This window comes from Pipra filicauda, unplaced genomic scaffold (assembly GCF_003945595.2).
Source record: "Pipra filicauda isolate LSUMZ 115617 unplaced genomic scaffold, ASM394559v2 scaffold133_size2016399_pilon, whole genome shotgun sequence".
Taxonomy (NCBI): domain Eukaryota; kingdom Metazoa; phylum Chordata; class Aves; order Passeriformes; family Pipridae; genus Pipra; species Pipra filicauda.
Genome location: NW_024103807.1, coordinates 1,945,688 through 1,973,654, shown reverse-complemented (window position 1 = coordinate 1,973,654; position 27,967 = coordinate 1,945,688). Strand labels below are relative to the sequence as shown.

At 55.4% G+C, this 27,967-nt stretch overlaps 1 protein-coding gene across 2 annotated transcripts in view; it reads left to right on the top strand.

Moving 5' to 3' along the window:
* The first annotated feature begins 1 nt into the window (after position 1).
* Positions 2-27,967, top strand: part of DGKZ (diacylglycerol kinase zeta) — a 58,870-nt gene continuing 30,904 nt past the window's right edge. The window contains exon 1 of one of the 2 annotated variants that reach the window (XM_027719570.2): positions 2-5,707. In XM_027719570.2, coding sequence (XP_027575371.2) covers positions 5,469-5,707 — 239 coding nt within the window. In that variant the 5' untranslated portion in view covers positions 2-5,468. Of the gene's footprint in view, positions 5,708-12,652; positions 12,953-27,967 lie in introns of those variants that run through there. The other variant, XM_027719571.2, reaches the window with a different exon arrangement.

Here is a 27,967-nt window from a genome sequence, read left to right as displayed (position 1 = left end):
TTTGTGGGGTTTTTTTTAATTTTTTTGTTTTTAGTTTTTTCCAAGCCACCTTTTCTCCTCCTCCTATCACTTGCTCTGCATTTGCTTTGTGAAGCAAAATAAAAATAAAATAAAAAGTTGCAGCATCAATCCTGGGTTGACAAGTCCTTTCATTGAGGCATGGTCACGCCAGCCCACATGCACAGCTCCTCACTTCCTGCTCCCTGTTCCATTCCCAGGCCACGTGCAGAATTGCTTCAGTACTGGGACCCCATGCTCAGTGTTGGGGGCTAAGAAGCAAACTTGCATGTTTTGTTTCCAGCAGCACTGTCATTTCTTCTGCAGTTCTGAACAAGTCAGAACTGTTCTGTCTCAGTTCCTTTCCCCCCTTCAAAATACCACTATCATCCTCTTGTGAGGTGCAGGGACTGTGAAGGGGTCTGCACAACAAAGACATAGCTCTGGTCCCATCCTGTCTGAAAAAGTACTTAAATCCTTCCATTAACTGTAAAAGCGGAGTAGCTGTGCTGCGCTCCGACTGGCAATGACCTGGGTCCTGGCTGGTAGGCTGGCTGTACTTCTGACAGTCCATTGGCATCTGTGAAAACTGGTTTGTTTTGTCCTGATTTTATGTGAAACACAAGGCAACGGGATCTAGAAAACAAATCTTCATTTTCTAGAACGCTCCAAGTGGGTACATTAGAATTTGGCTATTGAAACAGCTCTTTCTTGCAGTCAGGCCCTCCATATCTGGAAAGCAGCCCAAGCAGTAGCTTGGTGGCTCTGTCTCTCACCTCTGGCTGGGATGGTACTGCAGGACTGACTCTGCCACAGCAGAAGAATGTGAGGCTTCGGGCTTGCAAAGGTCTCTTTTTGTGGATTACAATTTCTTTGTGGAGAGAGTAAAGTTGATGCCATGCTGTCATGACAGGTCATTGAAGAGTGGCGGGTTAGACTGACGTGGGTTTCGCAGACCCCTTTAGAGCTCCCTTCCCCTGCACACCCACTGAGGCAAGAAAATGCCTGGCCTTGCCCTGCAGTTTGTGTCCTGGGCCAGAACTAGTTTTGATGTTTTCCCTGTTACACCCTGTCCAAAAGCAGCCTCCTATTCCTGCATCAGTATGATGCACCTTCCCCCTCTGTGGGGTGGGGCTGCTCCTTGCAGTCACTAGATTTCATCCAAGGGAGCGGCTCCTGCTCTGCTCACCCCTGTGAAACTTCACGCAGCTCCTTAGGAATTGCCTTCCAGGGAGATTCTGGCATGCACCCTTCATGCACAATGGAAAACAGGTGCAAGAGGGAAATTCTTAAAAGGATGAGTTCTCAGGCTTTGATGCCTTATCACTGACGTGGCCAGAGCAACCAGAACCCCCTTCCATCAGGAGAAAATTCCCCTCCATCTTGACAAATCCTCCTAATTCTGCAGTCTACTAGATAATTCTGAGCTGCTCAAAGCAGGCACATTAGGATCTTTTGATCCCTGGTATGCCTCTTGAAATGCGGCCAGCCAATCACATCTACCAGTTTGGCTACAGCAGAATTAGAGCAGAACAAGAGAATTAGCAAAGCAAGAGTCACCTTCTTTACAAGTCACCTTCAGCCTCACTCAGTTGTGCTTGGTCTGCTCCAAGTGCCTCCAGTCAAGCTTTGCCATGCCAAAATGGGCTTTTGCTCATTTAGGGTCACATTTCTAGGAAGCCTATGCACTCTCGACACTTACAACCCCTGAGCAAAGGAGCACTAACGGAACATGGACTTCGTTTTTCAGAGACAAATTATTCCTGACCAGGCCAATTGAAAAAAGAAAAAAAAAAAAGAGAGAGAGAGAGAGAAAATAATTGGTTTTTGAGGCACGCCACTGCCAAGCAGGTCACTGGCAGTGCATAGCAGCAGCCTTGTGGGTATGTTTTGTTCGTTAAAGAAGGACAAGTCCTGTTAGGGATCTCAGGAGAGTATCCCCACTCTCCAAGCCCAGCACGATCCCTCTTGCTGTTCCCATTTGGGAGTGTGCTAGCAATCACATGGATCCATCATGTGATCAGCAGGCTTTGGTCCTGCTGCCTGGCAAGGAGCCTGGGCTTTGGACACCTTCTGGGGAGAATGGGGAGGTCACACCTCCTGATACTCCACAGGTACTGAGGGCTTGTTAACAGCAATGGCACCTGCATGGACACAGACCCAGCCTGCCTCAACAAATCTGTGTTGATTTTCTAATCTGGTGGCTGGAATGGGGCTTAGAGGTGAGCAGGGCAGAGGTTCCTCTTCTTCTGCCCAGGGGAGGAGACTGTACCTTCCCAGAGCTGTACTCGCTAGAAATGCTGCTTCCTAGAAGGCTCATGCTCTGCCTGTGCCTGCAAAAACGAGGATGGGGTCTGTATTGTAATACCAATATACCCTTGCACTGTTCCATGTGCCAACACAGAAGGAAACCTCTACCCAGGGCACAGGTGAGTGCCATGTAAACAGGTGACCTGGCTCAGCTGAAGGGTGCCTTGGGTGCCAGGAGGACAGGACTGACCCAACACAACTGCCCAGCCACATTGTCCCCAGGCAGCATCTGCCTGCTTTTCCCAGGTCCTGAGGGAGCTCCAAGTGAAGGGTGACCCGATTTGTGACACACATGTGAAATGTCCTTCTGAGACAGGTGGGCAGAGAAAGCTGTAGAAGCCTGAGCAATCCTTTACATCCCCTCATGCAGGCATATCCTGTGATGTCTCCTCCAGACACACAAAATCTGCCCTGCCCTGCCTGTGTGACAGCTGTACAGTTTGGCATGTGGGTAGAAAGGGCCAGCTCCTCCCTGCAGAGGAGGTTTCTGTAGCACAGGATCATCCCCCCTGGGAAGGCAGGAGGTACCCACTGTCCAGGCCCTCTCTCAGCCTTGATCAAAGGCGCTGTGACCCCAGAGCTTTGCTTTGCCTGGCTCTTGGGACATTTCCTGCAATAAGGGCCTCTGCTTCCTGCCCTGAAGCTCCTTTCCTATGGCACCAACACATCCACCAGTGAGAAATGCTCTCCACTCCTTCCCACCTGGAAGTCTGGAGCCTGCTCTCCTCCAGCTTTCAACTTGCATCCATCCCTTACTGGCCATCCCCTTCCTCAGCTTGGTGGCCTTTAACCATAAGGGATAAGACAGACGTTTGCCAAAATCTCTTGAGCGCATGAGTGGACCTGCATCCCCAGTAGCTCCTCTGGGCAGCCCAGCTCTGTCCTACCCTGGCAGCTTGGCCAGCACAGGTGAAGGTGGCTCTCATAAGTCCATGGCAAAAGGGGCACTGCCATGCCAGAGACAGCCCCAGGGCAGGCAGGGAGGCATTGCCCCATGGGTGGAGAAAAGAACTGAGGTGCCATAGGTCCCTCTGCACCAGCTGGGCACCTGCTGCTTCTCCCTTTCCACAGCCTGCTCCCAGCCTCTGCAGTGCCCATGGGCAGCAAGAGGACATGGAGTAGGGCCATGCATCCATGCAGGGAGCACTGGCAAGCTCCCAGGTGGGTCTCTGTCCCAGCAAGAGAGGGTGAAGCTGCTTCCCCAGGGCCAGCTCTGCTCATCAGGGAGGGTTCAGCCAGCAGCATTCCAGCTTTAATGGGGAACAAAAGCCCTGTGGGGGCTGCAGGGGCTGAGTCACGCAGCAAGGAGGGTGTGGGGCTCCCTGCCAGTCACGGTTCTGTGGAGGAGTGGGCACGGGGGCTGCTGTGCCCCTTGGGAGGTGCAAATCCTCCAGCAGGAATAGAGAGGGGGAGATGTCATAGTTTCATTTAGGACCAGACAAAGGTTAGGTAACTTGAATTGAAGGTGCCACTGGGCTGTGGTTCCCAGGGAAAGCCACAGCCCTTCTCCAGCCTCTGCTGCTTCCAAGTTTGGGGTCAGGAATGGCATGGGAATGTGCTGTGCCACAGCACCCTGCAGCAGAGATGTCATAGGGCCACATGGAGGTGATGGGGAGTGGTGGCAAGATGAATGAGCTGCTCCTGACAACTCCCAAGGTAATACAGCAGTCAGAGCACATTGAGGACGGGTTCCAGCTCCAGTCGTGCCAGACCTTCATGGGATGACACTGGGAGTAGGAGTGACGGCAATGTGTTCTTGGTGTAATACATGACTGTTGGGCCCTGTCATGATGCAGGGGCTAGCTCTTATAGACCTGAAGTTCAAATTTTCCAGTGCCTAGCAGGTAAAGCCTCAGCATGTGAATCTGGGGCAGAACAAATCAGGCACATATGGGAGCTCTGTGGGGATTTCTCACCCCAGTTGGCATCCACAGCACCAGAGTGGGCAAGGCTGAGGCAGGCCATAGCTGGGACTGTGGTCACAAAGTTCAGTCCCAGCCCAGGACAAACAGACAATGCAACTCTCCTGATGGATGTGGGCAGAGAACAGAAGGGCCTTTCTACCTCTGGATGCCAAGACTGGAGAAAAAAATGCCTTGAATTAGGAAAAATCAGGGATAATGTGGCCTCCTAAATGGTAAGGAGCTGAGCCAGTTGGGAAGAGGGAGGCCATGCTATGGCCATACCTGCTTGGTTGAGTACCACTGCCCATAGTCAGGGACCCTGTGCCCAGACAGGTCTTATCCATGTTGGATAATTGGACAAAACAACAGGTACTTTGCTCTGCTGGGGCTGCTGTCATGCAGTTTTCCAGGCTGCCTGACTTCACCTGATGGCAGGTCCGGTTAAGACAAGTGGCTGAGACCCAGCTCCCTGAGCAGCCTTTGCAGGCAGGCAGATGCCAGCTGGACTGTGAGCAGAGAGGGGTGGCTGAGTGGTCACCCTCCTCTGCCTCCCCAGACTCCGAAGGGTTAAGTGCCAGTTTCGAGTGTCTCTAAGGTGACACCAGGCTGCCTGCTCCGTGCAGCTCCCCGCAGCCCCCTCCCCACGCACACAGCACACACTCACGCTCACTTTCTGCTTTGTCTTTTGCGAGCTGCTGCAGTGCACAGGCACTTTACTCGCTGCCTACCTCTGCCTGCTGCTCCTGCTCGGCTGCTGCTGCTGGGGACGCTAAGGGACGTGCCTGGAGAGGGACCCTCGCAAGAAGGCAACCCAAGCTCTCTTCCGCTTACTGCAAGCATCGCTATCCCTGGACCGTGCTCTCTCCTAAGACCCCTTCTCCGGCGAGCGCTGTGTTTCCCACTCCCTCCCCGCTGCCCTCAGTGCCAGCACCTCCGAGGAGCAGCACCAGCGATTCCGTGTTTCTCTCAGATATTCCTCCGCTTCGGAGTGGCAGGGCAGCAGAGACAGTGTAAGGCTGAGCTGCTGTGCCTGAGTTGCCCAAGCTACTATTCAAGAGGCTGATAAATACCACTGCAAAAAGTTGGACGCTGCTTTTTCTCGTGCTTGTGCTTCCTCAAGGAGTTAAGCCTCGCTGGGATTGTCCCACGGCCCTGGGGAGGCAAAGCAGAGCAGCACCGTGGGACTCTGTGGGGCAAGACCAGGCTGCCCAAGAAGTTTTGGAGGACTCCTCGCCTAGAGAGACACCTCACTTCACCATGGCTGAAGGTCCTGGGAGCTGGAGAGACTTCTCCCCTGCCAGGAATGATGGTGAGGTGGCCAGGGGGGCCACAGCAAGTCTCCAAGGAGAAGTAGATGCAGAGAGCACTGGGCAAGCACAGCGCTTGGGCCTCCACAGCATGGATCCAGCTTGGGAGGAGATGAGAGGGGCAGTGGCCGTGGTAGAGGTGGAGGAGCAGTTCCTGCAATTGGCCATCAGAAAGCAAGCCTCTTACAGGTAAGAACACCTCGGTCCCCAAGTGTCAGGGCTGGGCTGGGGCAGAGAAGTGCCCTGCCCTGGGGCATCTCCCTCCTACGGGGTCAGGGTTGGCTCTTCCCACTAACCACCAGCACCTTCTCACCAGAAACCATGTCAGCACAAAGACAAGGGAACCAGTTAGTCCCATCTCTCCCCATCCATGCAACAACTCCCTCTGCAGTGGCAGTCCCATTGTTACTTTTGCAGGTCCCCTTATTTTCCTTCTATCCAACTCCCTGTTCCCATCCTGGGGCTGTGATGCCTCCCAGGAGCAGTCTGTGCCCAAGAGCCTCCCATGAGCTCTGTCATGGGGCCGCGGGCTGGAAGTTTTCCTCTTTCTCTGCAGCACCAGCTTTTTGTTGTTCAGTGCATTGAATACAAGGGACTTCTCATAGCACCTGTTCTCCTTTTCCTCCTCTTCCCCAAGGCAAATGTCCCCTTACTTGATTTCCAGGTCCAGAAACCTTGATCCCACCTGGGGAAATTGAGCAGTGATACAAAGATGAAGGGCCTGAGATTAGGGCTTAGGCTATAAACGTGTTTTTTGAGGGCACCTTGCAGCAAGAGGAGATCTGTCCTGCTTTTTGGTGTGACTCTTCTGCCAGGACTGCTCTGCTTACCCATCTCTGCTATAGCCAAGTAAAGCTGGTGAAGGCAAAGAGTGGTTTTGATAGCTCTCAGAGAGCTTACAGCTTGTGGGAGCCACTGTCTGGTGACACTCAGGTGAGCTCCTATTCCCAATTCCAACCATAATGTCATAATCCTGCTTGGTCAGCATCTCCAGGACCTCAGCTCTACTCTTTCTGTCACAGTGAGAAAGGCCCAGGGTCCCACCCTCCCCTTTTTTTCACTAGAAGGGCGTTTGAGCCCTTCTACTATTTACTACCCCCAATCTTAGCAGAATGGCTTTTAGGTGTAATTGAGGAGAAATCGTTTGATCCTGTATCTGCCCAGAGTAAATGTGAGCACTTGCAGGACTGACCCTGGGTTACTGTGAGGGTCTGGGACTGAGTAGTGCGGAGAAGGCAGGAGCTGCCTCCTTACGGTTCTCCTGAGCTGGCTTGGCCGAGGGATGTCTCTGTGTCCTTCTGAGCTCCATGTCACCATGTCATGCTTAGCAAGTGCCACGTAGTTTACAAGCAGGTGGAAGACTGACATGGAGGATCTTGGTGCCATGCTCACTGCCATGGCAGATGGAGGCCGGATGGGCTCTCCTGCCTCTAGTCTGGGACTTGGGGACCCTGGGGTGCAGAGTTCCTCTGGGGAGGCAGATTTTGGGCAGGAGCTGTCGGTCACCCCCATCCGCACTCCCATGTGTACAGCAGCCCTTTTTCTCCTTTGCAAGGGCTGCGGTGCAAGCTATGAGGAAATTGCTCTCTAATACTGCAGTAATGAGAACTAATAGGAAACTGTATTAGTGCCTGCAGAGCAGGAGGGGCCCCTGAGCTGACTCATCTCCAGCACTTGTTATTCCTGCTGTGGGTGACAAGCAGGAGCTGGGGTGGCAGAGATCTCCTTGAGGTGCCCTGCCTCCCCGATCCTTGCCATGAGCTGAGGCAACATGCAGCTCTCCTGGTCCTCATTCTGTACTTAGAGCTGCTCACTGAGGCTCTGCCCTGATGCCACCGAGGATGAGAAATCACTGTGCCAAGAAGAGAGGGCAGAGCAGGCTTTTCTTCTCTTAGCTGTCTTCCTCCAGATGTGCACAGTTTTGCGAATGGATTAGCCAGCTGCAATTTTCCAGCCTCCCCTCCAGGGGAGGAAAGGGACCATACTGCAACCTAATTTGATCAGCCTGAATATGCTCCAGAATTGTCTAAGGTTGCTGGGGATTGTTTACATCCTACCCATGCCACCCCAGCCACCCAAAGCAGGTGGCTCTGTTGACATGCTCCAGCCTGTGCTGCCCTTACACAAAGCACCTCTGTTCTACTCAATCCTCACTAGGGATCTCTTTGCAAAGAGACTTTGCTCCATTCAATGCAGGCTTTGCAGAAGAGAGGATTCTGTGGGGTTGGAGGGAATGCTGCAGCTATCTGCAGGCCATCAGCAAAGGAGGAAACGGTACTTGGGATGAGTTGCTTCCTCCACCCTGCGTTTTGGGCAGCCAAGCGAAGGGAAGGAGAAATGGGAGAGGAAGAGTCTGGGGTGGAAGATCTGCTTGTGCTGTCCTGTGAAACCCATGGAGGTTTGGGTCTGGCCAACTTTCCATCAGGTGCCCCTCCTGCAGCATGAGAAGCTTTGGGGGGCTGACACAAATCCCTTTGCTGTGCTCTCTGGATCTGGAGACACTTACTGAACCCTGGTACAGACTTTGGAGGAGCTCCTCTGTGGGCCGCGGGCATTACAGGTGTCCTCAATGTTAAGAGAAGGTTGGAGGCCTCAGTCTTCTTGCTGCCAACCTGCCTGCTCCTGCTGGGACCCATTAGTCATCACAAGGGGCAGGCAGCATAAGCTGCTATATAAAGGTTTTGAAATGAGCAGAAATTATATTAATCCCATGGATATAAAGTTCCTTCCATAAATAGCTGCCACGGTGTATGGAGGCGCCTTAGGCGGGTAGAAGAGAGCTCAGCACTCAGGTTATATTTAGGGCTTTGAGTAGCAGTTTCGTGCCAAACATTAATGATGCTGGCTTGTGCACCAGATTTGCACATTCTGGGACAATTTTCCCAGTAGGGAGGTGCCTCTGCAATGCCAGAAGGACCCAATGCCCTCTGTCACTGCAGCAAACCCGGAGCAAGCACCAGGGCTTTGTGCCTCACCACTTGGAGAGTAACTTCTGCCAATGGGAGTCCAAAGTCAGCTCCTCCTTCCCTTGAGTGTCTCCACCAAGGTTTTGTGGTGGGGCAGGATCATCTCTAGCTTGAGAGTGAGGCAGCTTTGGTGGCAATAAGGCAAGTTAGAGGCTGGAAGAACTTTGCTGTAGGGAAAACCCTGTGACGTGGGTCCAGGGAGGCCCGGGACAGGTGCTGGTGGGCCGCAGCAGCACCCTCCAACCTCTCCTAAGCAGTTCTGAGCTCCCTCTCAATTTCCTCACTTTCTCAGCTGCTTTCAGGGTGATGCTTGCAGCAGTATCCTTTGTCACTGCCACTGCTCCCAGCAACCAAGATCAGAGGGGTGTTTACCCAGAAAGGAAACCACAAGCGCACAAAAGCTCCTGCATTGGCTCCCCACAGGCTACGCTGCACGTCTCCCGCCCCATAGATGTGCAGGGTGTCAGACAAGTGCCCTTCTGCTCTCAGGCACCTCCAGAGGTAGAACCTGGACCAGCCCACGCCACACAGGGCTCCTCATGGCGTGGGCTGGGCATCTCTGGCAGGAGGAAGAGGGGGTCCTGTGTCCCTCTGTGCCCCCCAGCCTAGCGTCAGCCTCTGAAGAGCAAAGAGGGGTATCAACTTGCCAGCTCCCATCCCTACTAGGGAGATGTGGGGCACCTCGGCTGCTCGGCGCAGTCCTCAGGCTGGCAGATAGGACACAGCTAACGCATCTGACAGGCTGTTCTGTGCCAGGGAGCTAAATATAACCCGGAGAGCAGAGCAGAGGGGGCTACTTTGTAATGTAAATAGCAAGGGAGCTTGGTCACAGGGCAGGCAGGACAGAGGGGAGAGCTGGCAGGGGCTACTGGAGAGAGGGAGGTAGGAGCACTGAGGGGCCTAGGGGAAGCTGGTTGCAACTCTCTGCTGTCTTCTCTTCTGTCTGCCATCATATCTGCCTGGACTCTGGGTATTTGTGAAGTCTCAGAACAGCCTGGGCAGGGCAGGGGTTGGGGAGGAAGGAAAGGAGAGCCTTCTCCTTCTGCAGGGAGAAAGGGGCAGAAAGGGGATCTCCTTCCTCTGAGTCCTGCCTGCTGGCCTTTTAATCGTGTTAGCCTGGCTCTGCAGAGCAGCATAATCAAATTCCCATTCATTTCCAGCAAGCCGAGCCTGCTCCGCTCTGACAGAGACATCTGTCTCTGCATCCCTCTGTGCAGTCGGGGAAAGGAGATGGCTGGCACAGTCGGAGGAAAGTGCTATTAAGACCAGACACGCTCCCTGATTTAAGCTAACCCAAGACCCTGCTGCTGCCAGAGGGGATACTTCTGTCCTCTCTCCTGCTGTGGTTTTTCCACATCAGGCAAGCCAGGTTAGCTCCCTGAGGCAGAAGATGACACCAAGTTAGCCTCCCCTGGTTGTCCCCATAGCCACAGCTGCAGCTTTCCATGCAGTGGGGGTGTGCAGAGGGGCTGTGGAGTGGGACTCCCCAAGAGCAGGCCAGTCAGGAGGTTAGGGGCAATGCCAGACTGCATCCAAACACTCCCACATGGGGAGAGCTAGGATCTCTGAACCAAGGGACATCCCTTCCCTTGGCCACCCCTTGATCCCAGTTAACAATAAATCCCACAGGCAGGTATCCTGCTGAGTTTGGGTGAAGCAGGCAGCTTAATCTTTTCTGTACCAGGGGCTGCACGACTAGTGCAGAGACAAGAGTGCTGGTTCACAAAATCACCCAGCACAGTGACCTCCATCCCAAGAACAGCCAGAACTGGCCTTTCTAGGGGATCCTCCACAGTTTTACACCAAGCCCAAGGGACAGAACTGTGGAAGGACACACAGACACAGCGCAGAGAGGATGGTGCAAGTCCCAGGGCAGGGCGTGTTACTTCTCTGACAGCCTCACCAAGCGCCGGTGCTCCTGGGTAAGAGGGCTAGACATCAGTGCCATGAGACAGAGCACAGAACATAAAGCGGAAAAGTCCGCAGGCAGGGAGCAAATGCACCTAACCCATCACGGCATGCAAAGCAGTGGGGATGACGAACTCTTTCCGTGATAACGAAACCTCTCCCCTCCCTGATCTCTGAGCTGGAGTTAGGCATCCAGGACCTCCCTTTTTCTCTCTCTGTACACTAATTAGCACAGATTGTGTTCAGTTTCAGAGCTTGCCTGGTGAGATCAAGGTCTGCTGATGTTTCTCTTTTTTTCTTTTGATGATGGAGGTTAAAGCAAGACCACGTGCCCCTTTAGAAATGCCATCCGTGCAGGCCGCCAGGACCAGCTTTGCTTGCGTGTTTTTCTCTGGCTCACTGAAGCTGTCCACAGACCCCCTTGATGATCTGAAGCTCTCCTGAGGCCAGATTAGACCAAGTAGCATCTGGTTGTGAAGAGCTGGAGTTCTTGGAGGTGGGAACAGGCTGGGTCTGCAGTCTCATGCTGTGTCCACTCAGACTGGGGGATGGATGATGAACGTCAGGGCATCTCTCCTCTCTCTAAAGGTTGACTGGGAGCCTCCTGGATGGTTCTACTTTCCACAGTGCCCATCCCTGGTTTACCCAGGTGTTTTTTCAACAAACTCCAGTGCAAAGTGAGCCGATGCTCATGGCTGGAGGGTGTTTTCAGACCCACCACACAGAGAGGATGCACACACCTAGGGGTTGTGAGTGCTGTGGTGCCGTGAAGGGTTGTGCATGGCACAGGGTGGGTGGCCAGAGGACTTGCCACTGCCATGGCCCAGTTTGCATGGTGGTGCTGGTGCAGCTTTGGGAGAGCGGGCTGTATGGGGGCATTCAAAGAGCCACCCAGCAAGGGAGGTGCGGCTCCTCGGCACGCAGCTTGGCGTGCCAGGGCGTGCTCCTGCTTGCTGAGGGTGCGCGCAAGGCTTCACTGGAGAGGACCCAGCAGAGGAGGTGGCCGGCGCCGTGGGAAGAGTGCAGCGCAGTCGGCTGCAATGACAGCCGCCCTCACACTTCCAGGAAGTGCAGAGAGAGGAACCAGGTGGAGGGTGCAAACAAAGCCGAGGCCCCAGGCAGGCGGCCGTGGCGGAGCACAGCCAGGGACCTGCCCTCAGGATGACTCCGGAAAGCAGCTGCCGAGGGAGGAAGAGCGAGAGTGAACCCCGGGCTGGCTGAGTGCATCAGCTCGTGGTGCGGCAGATGTGGCGGCATCGCTCCTGGGACGTTCCCCAGAGCCCTCCGGGGGACGTAGATACGAGGTACCCACCGAGCTGGGATCTACCATCTTCCTCTTACTCTTGGGGGACTGAGGTGCTGTGGCTGGTGCTGACAGCCCGTGCTTCAGGGGTTGGGGGAAAGGCTTCCCGTGCTTGCCTGGTGCCTCACCGGCAATCCCCTCCTCCTCTCCTAGTGCCATTGCTGGGCTTGCGCAGCACAACCTCCCAGTCAGGATGCCGGAGAGCCGTGCGGGTGCTTTCGACGCCCAGTCTGTGAGCACACTGGGTCAGTGGGACTTTGCTTGGGCCGTCAGGCTCCTGGGGAGCTGGAAAGTGTGTCCCCATCCCCACCAGCCCTCCTAGGAACGGCTGGTGCTTGAAGTTTCCAGCGGGACCTGCCCCAGGGTACTAATGGTCAGCAGAAGCACCGTGCGGCAGGCAGACAGGGCCCTGCCCAGGCAGCTCCCGCAGCCCTGGCTTTCAGCCTGGCTCCACACCCCTGGGAAGCGGTGAAGCTGCCATTGCGGCCGGCACATTTTCCATGCAAAGGAGGGCTGGGAGAGCCGCTCCTTGCCTAGACTGACAGCCATGTCGAGCAGGCCAGCCCCTGCCCACTGAGCCGGCGGCTGGATGGCCAAGGTGCCCCTGGACTCAGGGAGAAGAGGGGCAGGCGCTCGCCGGGCTGAGTAAGAGCAAGGCTGGCGGTGGCTCCCGGTCCCCGGAGAGGGCGGTGGCGGGGCTGTTGACTCCGTCCCCCCGTCCGGTGGTGAACAATGGGAGGCGGAGACGGAGGGAGGCTCCGCTCCTGCCGCCAAGCCTTTTCCCGAGCGCGGGGCGGCGGCGGGGCCGACACGCGGCTTCCTGAGCTGGCGGCGCCGGGCGCGGAGCCACAGGGACGGACCCCGCCGCCAGTCCCGCTCCCTGCAGGCGGCGCTGACGGCGCGACCGCCGGTGCACGGCGGCACTTCCTGCCCGGCCGCCCTCCCGCGGCCCCGGCGGGGCGGGAGCCGGGCCGGCCGCGCCCCCCGCCCGCCCCCCCTGCCCTCCCCTGGCGCGGCACCGCAGTAGCGGTGGTGCCGAGCCCCGAGCCCGGCCATGGAGGCGGCTCGGCCCCCGCCGCCCGGCGGTTCGCCCTCCGCCGTCGCCTCCTCCGAGACCGCCGCCGCCGCCACAGCCACAGCCACCTCCTCCGGAGCGTCGGGCGGCGCCGAGCCCGAGTGGGGGCCGCCGCCGCCGGCTCCGCTGAGCCGCCGGCACAGCAACAAGCGCTTCACCGGCCTCAAGCTCTTCGGACGCAGGTGAGCACCGGGCCGTGCGAGCGGCGGGACCGTGGGTGCCGCCGGGCGGGCGGGCTCCGGGTGGCGCCTACCCCGTGCCCTGGCACCTGGCGGCGGAGCGGGGCCGGAGAGGGCCAGGCTCCCGGGCAAGGGCTGGCTGCGGGCGGCTGGAGCATCCGGAACGGAGGCGGCGGAGCAGCGGGTCCCGGCGAGCCTCCCGCCGCCGGACTGCCGTGAGCAGCCACCGCACCAGGCCCGGCCGAGCGCACGCGGGGGATGCGGCGCACGGTGTGGGGATGGAGCGGGACGAGGTTGCGTTTTCCTCCTTTCGAGCTCTTGGCACGAGCAATGAGAAGTTGGGGAGCATCCCCCTCGCTGCGCTCGCTGTCCTCCCCGTGGAGTCGGAGCCTCATCTCCGCGTGATTCGCTTCCCCTCGCCCAGACCCGCCTGTCTCCATCCCCGCGCGCCCGTCCCGTGTTTCGCCCGACTGGCAGTCCTGCCGCGCCGCGCGACGGCTGTGCTGGTCCCGTGCTGCCGGCTGGGATCCCGGCTTCCCATGCTTCCTTCCCAGAGCCAGCTGGGCTCCATGCGCCTCCCTTAGCCTCGCTGTTGGCCTCACGGGGTTTGGGGGATTCTTGGACCGTGTAAGCGAAGGGGTGCCCCTGCCAATCTGTGAAAACACTGAATAACTGAGGTCTGAAGATCACCTGGTCTACCCTGCCGCCTCGAAGCAGGGTCAAATTTGATCAGGCTGCTGATCTTGAGTTTTGAATGTCGCCAGCGTGGAGAGAGCACAGCTTCTGTGGACACCTGCTCCCACGGTTCAGCTCCTTGGGAATTTTTTTCCTCTGGTAAATATTCAGTTTCCCTTGTTACAGCCTGTGTCTCTTCTCTCTCAGGTTGTCACTGTTCACCTCTGGGCAGCATCTGGCTCAGTCTTCTCTGTATCTTTCCATTAGGTTGCTGAAAATGGTATTAATATTCCCCCTTGAACTTCTCTTCTGCAGGCCAAACCGCCCCCATTGCAGTGCACCTGGGTGTTGTCACAGGTGCTGAATGGAGGGGAAAGGCCCCAATTTCAGCCTCCACAGCCATGCTGGAACTGGGAGTGGATGGCTTGCAAGGTCACTCTGCCACAGAGCAGTGTTCTCTGAACTGGTTTCAGAGCTATTGGCAGTGGCTTCCTTGAGCTTCTGGCAGTCTCTGACCTGTCCCCAATACTGCATGGCATCTCTTTCTGACTCCCAGGGGTTCAGGCTGCCGTTACCACGTATATCAGAGCTGAGGGGAAGTTCTCCACATGTGAACAACCTTTGGCAGCGTGGACACATGGGGGAGAAGCAAAGTGGGACAGGCAGGAGGTGCTAAGCTGGAGAAGGCAGCAGGCCCTCCAAGATGACTGGAAGTGCCCATTGGGTTGTTTGGTGATACTTCTCTTGCTCTTCTACTGCTGATGGAGGGACCCAGTTCCTTCTGGCTCAGGGTGATGAATGCAGCACCTGGAGCTGCAGGGTAGTGAGGAGAGATTCTCACGGACCTCTGAGATTGAAGGGGCTCCCACGCATGCCTGTGGGAGGTAGACTCGATGGGAACTCATGCAGGATAATTGGCTGCACGCCACTAAATTCATGCCCACCTGAGCGTTGGAGCAGATGATGGCTTAAAGTTTCTTCACCTCCTCTGAGGGAATTACTGGGGAAGGCTGTGCTGCACTTTCTTTTGTCAAGAAGTACAACCAGCCCCTAACCCCCAAACGTTTTCCAACAGCCATCACCCCTTTCTATTCTGAGCTTTACCTAGAGTATATGTAGCTGGGTCTAGAGGAAGCTTTGGCAATGGGCAGGAGCTTGCTCCCTGGCAGTGATGGGTCTCTGGAGAGCGCTGGCTTCAAGGAGAGAAGTCTCCTGAGGTGGGCATACACTACTGGGGTCTGCCTGCAGCAACAGTGGGAGGCATGGCCGGGGGGGCGGGGGTCCACAAAATGGCAAGAGAGCCTGTCTCGTCCCGTGGGCAGATGAGCCCTGAGGGAATTTGAAGCAACAGAGGAGTGGGCTCCCAAGCTCTGGCCTCTGGTGGTATGTTAGTCCTGTGTTTGCAAGAAGGCTTATTTCTGTACCTTGTAATTGCCTTACTGGAGGGTGGAGTAATTGGCTCTAGGGCCGACAGAGACAAGTGCACAATACATGCATCCGGGCCATGGATGGGTAATTCTTTTAATTGGACTGATAAAGAGATTGAGGTTGATCAGATAATAGGTGGTTAGGATTAAATTGCCTTTCTGGGTGCCCCATTTCTTGTGCTGTGAGTGAACAGCACAGTTTACCCTTCCCAGGGGGGAACTGGGGAAGGAGTGTGAGTACTGGGAACAAAGCCTGTTTCTTGCTCTCCCCCATCCCCGAGAGGTGGGATGCTGAAACGGGTCTTTCCTGTGGATTTCAGGGTCTGTAACACATTCCCCTTCAAAGGAGGTATGTGTAATGGCTGGGTCTGGAGTGACAGCATAAGCAGGTAGTGTAGCCACCAGTGGGGCAAACTGGCAGATGGTTGTCCAGCAGGGAGCAGGGGACCAAGATTTTGGCTGTGACCCATTGGCAGGCTTGGTGCTGGAGCCTGCACGTGAGCTTGGGGGTGCCTGACACTGCCCCAGGGAAGGTCTGTGGGTGGCACAGCCTGTGGGTAAACGGTAAACTGAGCCGAGCACCCGCCTACGTGTTTCTGGGGCGTTGCTTGTCGCTGTCTTTCTCGCAGCTTGATGCTTGCGCCTGTGTGAAAGCTGGGGATGATGTGCCACTGGGACAGCAGTGCAGCCTTCCCCATCCCTGCCGTGTGGGGGTACCCTCAAACTTGCTGGCCTGTGGGCCTGCTTTCCTCTGTGCAGGTGCAGTAGAGGGACTGTGCAGTGGGGTAAGCACCAGGCGCCCTGGGGGAAGACCAGACATGGTGAGAGTCCTGAAGTTTGTGCTCTGCATGCTGGCAGGCTGAGAGCAGTGCTTCCCTCGGGATAGGCTTTTTCACAACTTACCTTGCTGCCAGCTAGCTGTTGAGCAATCATCTTCCTACTCCTCCTCCATGCATGCAGATTTTGTCTCTAGTTCTGAAACCCTCCAGCCTCTGCTCCCGGTCCTGTTCACAGGTGTTGGGTAGCATTTAGTTGGGCCCAGGCCAGTGTCACCTGTGGGAATCCCCAGCTGTCTCCTGCAGTGACACTTGAGCTTGTTTGCAGGGCAGATGGGATGTGCTGGGAGAGTTGTTTCCGCTGCCGTGTTTGCTCTGTGATCTCTGCTCAGGGCCTGACCTCCTGTGGGGCAACTCAGGGACTTTTTATCTCACTGGGGGAAAAAAGTAAAGCACTAGGCACCCTGAGCAGCTGTGCCTGTTGGCAGCCAATGCAGCCTCCCAGCAGAGTCAGGCTGGGGCGGCCGCCAGCTCATGGTGGGGCTGTGGGATAGGGCAGGGAAGGATCAGAGTGTGGTGGGTCTGGCTGCTTCCAGAGGCTCGGATCCTCCCTGCTGTGGTCCCTGCCTGCCACCTGCCTTGTCTCACCGGTTTCTGGCAACCACTGGCAGCTCTGCTGCCCTCCCAAGATCAGAGCAGGGGCTGCCACAGTGACATGTGCCTATGCTGGAGAAGGTGTCAGAACCTTTAATCATAGAATCATAGAATGGTTTAGGTTGGAAGGGACTTTTAAGATCATCCAGTTCCAACCCCCCCGCCATAGGCAGGGACACCTTCCACTTAATCTTCTTAGGAGTTGGACCATCCTTTCCAGGAAACCCGGTAATCTCCTCAAGGGACTGAGAGGAGGGAGGATGACGGACCTCTTTCCTACTTTGAGTGAAAACAGTGGGAAGAGAGTCAGGCACTGGGAAGCAGGCACAGGTCTTTGCAAGGAGACGGTGTTGAGAGAGGAGAGGCAAAGCCATGAGTAGTGCAAACAGGGAGAGTCTGGAAGCTGTTTGCTTGTGTGGGTCCCCTTGGAGACTAAGGAGATGCTCGTAAGGGGAGGCCAGCCCACTGCTATGGGGGCGATGCTGTCATGAAAGGCAGCCTGAACTCTGGCAGGTGGTGGAGATACAGTGTAAGATTTCTTTCACTCATCATCCTGCCGTGCCTGGGGAGCAGACAGTCTTCCCAGAGACTTGGCAAAGCCTTTAAATTGAACTTGCAGCTCTGGTCGTGGTGGAGGTCAGGTGAGTCCATGAGCTGAAGCTCCTGAGTTATCTCTCAGCCACTCATTTGCTTGCTTGCTAGTTCTTTAAACCAGTGCTGACTTTGAGATGCTGAGCTCAAGAGCAGAGCTAGGGCTGCAGGCTGAGGACCCTTGACCCTTGGGCCCATAAACAGTCTTTTTTTGGAAGAGATGAGGGCTGGCAGGAGGTGAATGGCTTCTGCTGGAGACATTTAGAGGTAGGGACTCCGGTGCAGGTCTGACTCGGGGTCATGGAGAAGATGGAGAAATAAGGGAAACCTGTCCTGCTGGTTCTTGAGCTGGTATGAGGCTCCAGAGAAATAAGTGGCTTTGTCTTTGCAATCCTGAATTTGAGAGCTTTCCCTGGACCAGCTCTCCAGTATTACAAAAGTAATAGCCTGTGTTTCTGGTGCAACTTGCAGACCCGGCAGCAGCTGCAGTCTCTCTGAGAGTTGGGAGGCTTTCTTCTCCTCCCCATCAGGACACCAAGTGGAGGGTGAAGCTCTGCCAAGGCAAGCAAGGAGGCTGCGCTGGCCAGGCCGGTGCCCAGTGGGGATGGAGTCCTCCTGTCCACAATGGATGTGAGTTAGACACAGTACTGTTCTCCTGCTGCCTTTGGTTTAGGGGTTGATGCCTGAGGGTGTTAGTTTTGTATTTAACTGTGAGGTCTTCCCCCAGAAGAAACTCTTCCTTATTGTGCCAGGATGGAGAACTGAGAGGATCTCTGCCCAGTCCTTGCTGTCCCAGACAGTAAGAGTTAATGGGCCTCCTGTCTCAGCCCTGCCTGCCGGGCAGGTTGTGCTGTCTGGGTTAGACTGCCAGTTCCAGTTTCTACCTGTGACCATTGCTCCCACACCTGGAAGCTGCCTGCCTGAGCTTTGCCCATCTCATGGCTGTCAGCCCTTCCCAGTGGCTCAGGGCCTGGGGAAATGAGCTAAGCATGCCCCATCTTGGAGAAGCTCTGCCCAGCTGTGAGAGTTGGGGACCTGTCTCTGGGGAGACTGGGGGTTGCTACCCAAGATGTGGGTACAGGGTGGTAGTTACGTTACACTGGTGTGGGAAACCTTGCTCTGGGAGGGCTGCCCTGGCAGTACTGCAGGATGCCAGCTCGTGGCAGGCTGCAGTCCCAGCCCCACGGAGAGGCACCCAGCCAGAGGGGCATGAAAATCCCACCAGTGCCAATAGGAAAGAGCTTGGTGTTCACACTTTCCATCACTCTGCTCACACCATCTCTCTTTCCCTGCTTGCCAGCTGCATCTTAGCTCTTTGCGGGGCTGGAACAGCCACGACTCCGACACATGCTATGGCTTTGTGGAGAGTCACGTGTCCCGCTGGCTGGTCCAGGAAGTTAGGGCAACTAACACAGAGCCTTCTTGCAGAACATTTTCCTCTCATTTGGATGCAGCTTGGCTTCCACAGGAAATGTGAGTGCTGGAACAGTCTGCCCCTCGCTTGCCGTTTGCAACTCAGGTGTGGATCTGGAGCCAGAGAGCAGGGGAACTCCTTGCTGCCTGCTCCCCCCTGGCTGTGGAGGATCCCACCTCCACTCTAGGGCAGGACTTAACAACAGGACGAGGATAGAGAGTCACAGAGCAGAAGTACCTAAGACAGCTCAGTCTCCTCCTGAGCTCCCAGCCTCCAGGCATGGCCTGTAGCCATCCCAGAGAGGGAGCAGGGGGCCATGCAGCTCGCCCCTCCATGGGAAAGTTCCCACTCGGTCAGATTATTTGTATCTCGTCCTGCCTTGACACCCTGGCCCTGGCCAGGAGCCTCTCAGATCCAGCGCTAAGCCTCTTACCGCCCAAGCCTGAGGTCACCACACAAGGGACCGTGGCGTGGGGCACTCTGACAGCAGGCGCATGGCAGCTACTGCTGCTGAAATGTGGCAGGGGGTGAGGGGGAGGAGTGTTTTCTGCAGGGATTTTGCACCCATTGGAGGCTGGCAGATGGCAGGATTAAGAAGCTATAGGGCTCCTGTCCCGTGAGAGCTGCCAGGGTGCATGGAAGGAGGTACCCCGCTCCCCAGTGTGGCTCCCAGCAGGGTTACAGCTTGGCGTAGGGCCAGGAGATGCTCCAGCACAGGCTGCTGGTGAGGATCCCCCACCTGGGCTCGAGCAATGTTACCCACCCAGAGGTTTTCTTGTTGCGTGAACAAGTGAGGAAGCAGATGTGGTGGGGGCAGGTATCAGAGGGGTCTCAAAAAAATGCTTTCCATCTGCACTGGGTCACTAAGAGCTTTGCTCCCCAGCCCCTGGCTGGTGGTGGGTCAGGGCTCCTAGGGCTTGGTGCCTGTGCCTAGCCAGAGGGTTCAGGGCAGGTGAGCTGCTCTGCCCTGCCCAAACAATGCTTCTCTGTGCAAGGCTTGGAGAGTGCCTTTGTGATTTATTTGAAATTCAAATTCATGCCTGGACCCAGAGGTTGAGGTGAATGAAGGCTGCCAGGAGCCAGGCCAGCAAAGGGGATGAGGAAGGGAAGGAGGGCTTCCTCTCTGTGCCAACCTAGCCCTGGTCCCTGAGTCGTGTACCCTCTTGCAGCCGGCTGGGTTGGGCTGGAGGTTACTCCCAGAGGAACTCTGAACTGAGTTAGTATCCCAGAAGCAGGAGTGTAATGCTTGATGTTTGCTGACTGGCTCATAAAGGAGAAATGTCCTTGCTGACTCCAGCTCCATGGGCATGTTGCCTGCATTGACCTCTGTGGCTGACAGCAGGGATGATGGCACAAGTGCCATTGGAGCCCCTGGGATCTGCAAATGCCAAGGCAAGGGGAGAGCATGTGTGGTGGAGGGATGACATTGGGGCAGCAAAACTGTGGAGGGGGAGGATAGTGCTGTGTGCCAGGTAGCCAGGCATGTTCCTGGGGAGTGCTTGCTGACCAGTCTCTTTGTGTCCCCAGACTCCACCTGCCCCACAAAGGTGTCTTCCCTTGTCTCCAGGGCAACCAGCCCACTCGATGGGGATCCAGGAGGATAAAGCACTGGCCAGCAGTATATAAGTATGTGGTATTTTTATTGGCTTGCACAGGCTGTGCAGTCCCAGCAGCTGCCACAGTGTTTCTTCTCAAGAGCTCTCTTCGCCACCACCCCCATCTCACCCTGCCTCACCTTCTTGTGTCTGTACTAACTAAGGCCGCTGAAAGCCAGGCTGCCTGCCTGCTGCCTGTGTCACTAACCGTGTTCTAGAGGGCAGCTCATGGCTGGACTTTAATTGATTAACATTTCAGCTCCTGTTTTGCTGGTGTTTGGATTAAAGGTCAGCTGAGGTCTTCCTCCTCTATGTCCTAGCCATTGTGGGCGTGAGCACCTATACCCAGTGCATGCTGAGTGCTTGGAAGACCTAAGGTGACAGCACTGAGGCTGGTTTAGTAAAATGGCTGAAGCAGCCTGAAGTTTGGTAGGACTGTGACTGCTAGGAATGGTGGAAAATCAGGGCCTGGGAGACAATCACCATTGTTGGAACGTAGTTGCTGTATGGGAGCCAGTTCCTGGACTAGCAAACACCTCACTCACACGTGCTCCCGAGGAGATCAGCAAGTAGAGGCAAATCCCAGGTCCATTCCCGGGCTCCCTACACCATGGTCTTTGCAGAGCAGCACATCAGCCTGGGCAGGATTTGGCCGCACACGTGCAAGTGCTGCAGTAGAAGATTGTCGGTGAGGACTGCTGCTTCGTGGCTTCTGCTGTACGGTTTCTCTGGGTATCGCCCTGTCTGCATGGCATCCTGGGCCTTTCTGACTTTGCTACTTGGTCTCCAGTTTGTGTCTCTGACCTTGTAGACACAACAGACTTGTGTCCCAGGGCTGCTTGGGAGTGGTTGGAGGTGTTGGGAGCAAGAGGCAGTGTGGCCAGTTAGTGCTCTGCAGAGGGGAGGAGGAGGGGTTTCGGAGAGGTCCGAAGAGCCGTGGGTTGAACACCAGAGGGCACGGTTGGTCTTCAGAGCTCTTTGTTGCTCTGCTGTGCAACTCTAGCCCTTTCTCTGCAGCTGGCTTCAGCTGGGTGTTGTGACATGTCCCCTCTGCAGGGTCATTTGGCTCATTGCTCCCGGTTTTGCTTTCCTCTCTTCTGCAAGGGAGGGCTTGGCAAAGCATCTGCGCGGAGTTTTTTTTGTGCTGCCATGACTGAAGTGGCTGGTGAGCTTGATGGCTTAAAGTGGTCAGCTGCTGCCGCGGGCTGGCTGATGCTCAGAGGCAAGCCTCCAGCCAAGGCAGCTGTTAGCCAGCTCCCCGCTGCACGGGCTGGCGTGTCCTGGTAGCACTCAGAGTCACACAACAGCAACCACACAACCTCTGCACCTGAAGCCTGGGTTGCTTCCCCCAACACTGGAGGTCTCCAGGGCACTCGATGCTGCTCTGTGGGCGTGGGAGGAGGAGCAGAGAAACTCAGGGAGCAAAGCAAAGCAGCCCTGCGTTAAAGGTCTATGCTAAAGTGTTAGTCCATTCCAGGAGGAGGACAGTGGTCTACTTTCTGCACCAGCATCGCCTCTTCGCCTGGGATCTCCTCTCTGAAGGACAATAGTTGCTGCAGAAGCTGACAGATGTGGGGATATTAAGGTGAGAGAAGAAAACGAAGCACGTAAGAGCAGATATGCTGAGGGCATGTAGGAAAAAAAAGGGTGGAGGAGAAAAAAAATCAACTTTTCCTCCTGCCCTCCCATTTGTTGCAGAGAGAGAAGCTGACATTCAGCAAAACCAAAAAAAAGATAGATTTAATGTTGTTTAAAGGAATTACTTTAATTTTTATATGAGGTGCATAGTTTTGATGTGTGGTGCGGAATAAAAAGACAGTCACTGCTGCAAGGTGAAAAAATGAAACTAAAGGTTAGACTTGATATCAGTAACAAGTTCACAGTTAAACCAACAAATGCCATTTGTGTGGCAAATCAGCATGTACTTTGCTTGGTCATGGGGTCACAATGAAAGCTTGGGAGGTGTCTTTCTTGTCTCAGGTTTTGTGGTGTGGAGAGGTCACTGGGGACCAGGTTTCTCAGGGATGCTGAGCAGTTTTGCCCCTTCCAGACACCTGCAGGGGCTGCCACTTGTGGTATGGTTTCAGGTGCGTGGGACCAGGGTCTCCTCACTTGGAAAGTCTTGCTCAGGGCTGCGTGGGCCTGGGGAGCCTCTCAGCTAGGAGCAGTGGTTTCTGCTTGAACACAGCAGACTGAAACCTGTGACAGCAGCACAGGGAGCCAAAGGTCTCCGTCATGACCCATTCTCCCATGTGCATGTTTACAGGCTGAGGGCTTAAGTAAGTCATGGGGGAAGGAGGAGAATGGCAACAAGAAGGTTTGATTGGCTGGCTTGAGGAATGGGCTCTTAGGCTTTCTACTCCCACTGCCTCCAGGGAAAGGGACTCGGAGAATTAGTGACCTGGTCTTTTGCTGGTCTGCTTGACTGGGAAGGGATTTTGGGGCCAGCTGGAATCCTCCTTTGTCACCCACCCCTCCAGGCTGTTTCCATTTGCATGTCTAGATCCTGCCGGCCCAGGAGGGAGGTAGGACTGTGGTGGGGGTGAGGAGCAGCAGGTGCTGTCAGCAGGGGTGTCTGCTGTGCATAGACCATGGGGAACAGGGAGAGCAGGATGGGTACAGGGCAGTTGGAGACAAGCTGGAAGCTTGAACCCTCCCTGGAAGTGTTCAAGACCAGGTTGGATGGAACTTTGAGCAACCTGGTCTAGTGGAAGGTGTCCTTGCCTGTGGCAGGAGGTTGGAACAAGGTGCTCTTTAAACTCTCTTCCAACCCACACCATTCTGTGATTCTGTTAGCTTCCTTGGCTGGAGATGGGGCTGGGGAGGAACCGCACATATCTCTTACCAGGCTACTTTGTTCTGAATGACTGATTAGTTATAGCACATTTTTAATTTCCCCTTTGATAGAACATCCTGGCAGTCCCAGTCAATGGGTCTTAGTGATGGACAGGGGACTGTTCCTAGGGGCCCTTCTGCAGCTGGCAATGTGGCCACCCTGAGGCTGCAAGGATGTTGGGACCTGCTTGACTGCTAGTGGCAGCTGGCTCTTTCCTGGAAGTGGAAGTCCAAAGGATGTGTAGATTACCCTGTGCAGGGAAAGGGCCCTCCATCGTTCATCAGCTGCCAGGTTTGAGGGGAGAGAGGACTGAGCAGGCGCGAACATCTCCTGGCTGCCCTGGGTATCTCTAGCTCCCTTTCCCCTCTGGCGTTGTGAGAAAAGGGCTGAATGCAATCCCCACAGCAGCTTTGGTGGTGCTCACGTGTCCTCTCCTACCCCTGTCTCCCCCTGCTTCGCAAAGGCTACTTGCTCCTTCTGCTGTGATGGAGGTGGCAGCAGTGGTGGTAGCTCAGCCTTCAGGCCTGGCTCCCCTCTGGTTAATGGTTTCCTGTGAACTGCTTTCAAGACACCCATCAGGGAAGGCAGCTGCTGGCTGCCTTTGGCACACTGACTGCAGCCTCCGTGACGTTTTGTTATGATCCTGTTACTGTAGTCTCTCTCCAGGCCCCAAGGAGCACTGGGCATGGTCCAAATACATGCACGTTCCTACACACAGAGGAGAAGAGCTCCCTGCCTAATTTTAGCCATGACATGTAGGCAAGGGGAAGGAGCAGGCGGGAGGGGGCAGGGTGTGAAAGGAAGAAGTCCGAGCTGCAGCCACTCAGGCTGACTCACTACAGCCGTGTGTGTGTGTGTGTGTGTGTGTGTGTGTGTGTGTGTGTGTGTGTGTGGCTATCGGTTCCCATCGCCGGGTAAGTGACCAAAATAACAATAGTTGATGACGCATCCTGGAGTGAGCTGGCCTGTGGCACGACCCTCCCTCCCCTCTCTACAAAGACCAAAGCAGACGTGGGTTTTGTGGCCCCAAAAAGGAGCTACGTTGTGTTTGGCTGGGAGCAGGTCCCTAGGGACAGCTGGGGGACCCAGAGAGTGGTGAAACATGATGGGGAGGTCCCCAGCCTGGCTACAAGAGGGTCCCATGGAGAGTTTTAGCAACAAGGGAAGACAAAAAGCTCCTGAGACATCTGTGGAGCCTGCCTGGAGCAAAGACTGTCTATAACTCAGGAGCAAGTTACCTCCTGTGCACGAAGGCAGGTTCTCCATGGCAGGCGGCTTTGATCTCGTCAGCTGTGCAAACCCCTTTATCCAGGTCCCAAGGAGGCGGGAGAGAATCGCCTCTTAGGCGCGTTCTTCCCCTTGTCCTCCTCCTGCCGCTCCCAGGGAAGCAGTGCCATCCTCGAGCCGCGGCTGGGTATTTGGAGGGCAGCTGGGCACCGGGGGGACCCCTCTCTTTTTGGCCCCCCTTTGGTGCCCGTGCCTGCGACCGGGGGCGAGCCGGCCTTGGGGCTGCTCTGAGAGGAAGTGCAGTTGGTTATTTTAACGAGCGCTGTCAGGGTTTGCCGCGCGGGGAGGAGCGGAGGGAGAAGCCAAGCACTCGCTCTCCAAACTAGGACTTGGTAGGGGAGGGCTGGCCCGGTAGGGGAGGACTGGCCCACAGCTGCTGCGCGGCCACCGCCACCCGCTCGGCACCTGCAGGACCCCTGCGCCGCTCCGGATCAGGTCACAGGGGCTTCTCCCCACGCGCTCCCCTTCTCTTCTCCTCTTCTTTCTTTTCCCCTCGTTTGCTGCTTTTGTTTGTGCTGGGTGGGGGATGGGAAGGGGCCTGGATCAGACAGCTGGGCCGTGGGACTGGCCACCCTTTAAGTAGCATGTCCTGCCTTGTGAGGCACAAAGCTGTGCATACTGAAGGAGGTGACCAGCACTGGGAACAATAATGGGAATCTGCAAAAGAAACCACGGGCTGGGCACCCAAACCACCAGGACACCCTGCTAAGCCCCCCTGCTCATTTACTTTGTGCATGTCACTTTGGAAAGGGAGCTCAGAGAGAGAGGGAGAGAGAGAGAGAGAAGAAACTGACTCCAAGTCCTTCCCAGCCTGCATTGCTGGTCCTGCTGATGGGACCAAAATAGAAACTGCATGGCTGGCCTCTCCGTCGACCCCTGCATCACTGATAGCGGTGGCTCATCCTCTGCTTTTATTCCTGGTTAATTCACAGCTCGAGGCTATCAGTCTTGCTGTTTGGCTCCTTAGCCAAATGCAGCAACAGATTGTTTATATCAGTGCTGTCAGGTTTTTTGATTGCCAGGAGGCAGATTATTTACTGTAGTGGCATATAAACTTCATAACATTATGGTGGTGGAAAGTTGTCAAGAATATGAATGCCCAGAATCAGCCCAGGAGACTCAAAGGGAATGGCTGTGATTTAAATCAAGACAAAACACTGTCTTCCATGGATTTTGGGAAAGAAGTCGTGTTACTCTGAACCCTAGGACTGACAAACTCTTGACTTTATGAAGCGTAAGTAGAGGATCTGAGCTAGTCTGGCAGATATACCATAAAGGTCATCTCAGGTTTGCTGAGAAGGTGATGAAGGGGAGGTGGCACCAGAGCATCATACAGAGTTTGGGGTGAGGCAGGATGGAGTTGCCACAAGGATGTTGGGATAATGCTAGGAACTGTAAAAAAAGTCTCAGACCCTTTTGCTCCCAGCCTGTACTCTTCCCAGAAAACCAAACTTGAGAACACTGTCTTTTGAAGGGCCAGGCATGAAGGTGGGATGGCTTTTGCCTTGCACTGATTGAGGCAGGGCCAGGCAGTGGCCTTCCACCTAGCTTTGCCACTTGGAGAAGCCTTCCATGGCAAACTGCAAAGCTGTGGTGTTTCATTTCTTTACCATGCTACAATCCCCCTGCAAGGCAGCTGCTGGTCCCCAGTGCTGCATCCGTCCCCCTGCCTTGCTAGTTCAAAGAAGGAAGCTTAGTGGCTGCATCTCCTCCGTGTGTCCCCAGCTTCTGACTGACTGTGAATACCCGAAAATGGTGTGGAGTTAGTTCCTGTGTCTCATCCCTGGTGTGAACTGCGTGGTGATCTGCCCAGGGCACCAGCAGTCAGAAGTGATGCTGAAATGGTGATGCTGAGGTGTGCTGTGAAGTTTCTGTCGCCTGAAATAAAGCCTGTGGACAGGTTTTGCTTCTGGTCATCTTGTGCAGGTATCCTGTTAGTCTTTCATGTCTGGGGTGATAGGATATTTGTGTCAGGTCCACAGTGCTGGCAGTGCTGTGAGACTGTGAACAGAGGTGTCTATGTGTGAGAGCAGGAGGCTGTGAGTTGTGCTCTTGCTGAGCCACACGCAAGATGGGTGCAGAGGCCAAATTGATGTAGCTGCCCATCCCTTGTGAAGCAGTGCTGTCCCAGGGCCTCCAGGATGGTCAACCAGAGTGCCAGTAACACTGGCAGGCTTCTGAACAAGTTAGCAAACTTGCTTAGGTATTGCCAGGGGTGCCTTGCTCTCGCTGTCCATGCCCAGTAGCCCTTGCAATGCAGAGACCCCAAAGACCTCAGGACTGGGAGGAGGTTCTCTGCAGCTGCATGCGTCTGACCACCAGCTGGTTTCTAAGCACTTTCCTTGCTTTCTCACTAGAAGAGAGGTCTGAATTTGTCTTGATCAAACCCGGGGCTCACTGAGAGATAGGTGGAGACCTGTTCCCCTCTGAGTACCCTGCTAGGACCAGAAATGGGCTTCTGCAGCCTGGAGGGGCAGCCTTAAGGTTGTAGCAGTAACCTCTTCCCCTGAAGGGTGACAGCGCAACCAAGGATGTCCTTAGCCATGGTTTGCCCTGGGAATGCCATGCTCCTGCAGCTCAGAAGCCTGGGAGTGAGGTGCTGTGGCCCCTATAGGTGGTGGCACTTGTTGCAGTAGATCAAATGTATGAATCCCCAAACAGTTGAGCATAGCCCGTAGCTCACCCCTTGTGACACTTTGAAAGGCTCATGGTTTGGATGGACCCTCCCTGCCCCTGTGCTGGGGGGAGCCCCATCTCCTTTCTCCTACTGGACCCAACATGGGGGAGTTCCTGATTCTTTTATTTGCATGATGGTAGGAGAGATAACAGCTGGAATGGAAATTCTGAGTACAAACAAACTGCTCAGTTTGGGAACTTGCTGATTGCTGCAACGAAAGCCTGAAGGTTGCACTACATCTTGTCCAGTGTTTTCTCTTCCCTCTCTGGCATGGGGGCACCTTCCTCAGCAGACCTCATCTGTGCAGGTTGCTCTTTGTGGCCCTTCAGAGAGGGTTGGCCAGGGAGCCCTAAGGGGAGAGGCTGGTGACTGATACGTGGGAAGCAGCATGGGAGAGCAGGGACGGCATCTCAGGAAGGGTGGTGTGAGGACGGCAACATACATGGGAAGGTTGAATATCAGAGCACTGAAAGGGGGATGTGGGCTGCACAAGCTTGTGATAGAAACCGAGGCTGAAGGCAAGTGGTGGGTGGGGATGGGGTGGGGATGAGCAGCAGCTCTCTGGATGGGCTCCCAGGCTCTTGTCCCTCAGTCCCTCTGATGTCCTAGCAGGGAGGAGACAGAGAGGCAGAAGCCCAGGGGATCTGGCTGTCATGCAGGGGTGGCTAATAATAACAGTTATACTTTCCTTATGGTTGATCTGTACAAGTCAAGTGTCCTTGACAGGTGAAGACAGCTTGTAAACTGAAACGGGCTCCTGCACGCATGCTGCCAGCTCCAGTGCCACAGCAGCTCCCGAGCACCCACAGCAAGCCAGGATGCAGGAACCCAACCAGCTGCCATCAGGACAGGTGCTCGTCATGGAACAGGGCAAAGCACTCTGACTCGTTTTCCTTGTAGTCCCGTGGTTGGAAAAAATGCTTTCCAGTCGGCTAACTGGAGATTTGCTGAAAGGTCAGGAGCTAATGGTGTTTTTCATATCCAGGCTTTTCTATGACTCAAGACTTGTGTGTTTGTTGCCAGCAGTGTCCTGCAGTAGGGTCCTCTTGCCACCTTTGGTGCCAGGGGACAGGTGCCAGATATGCC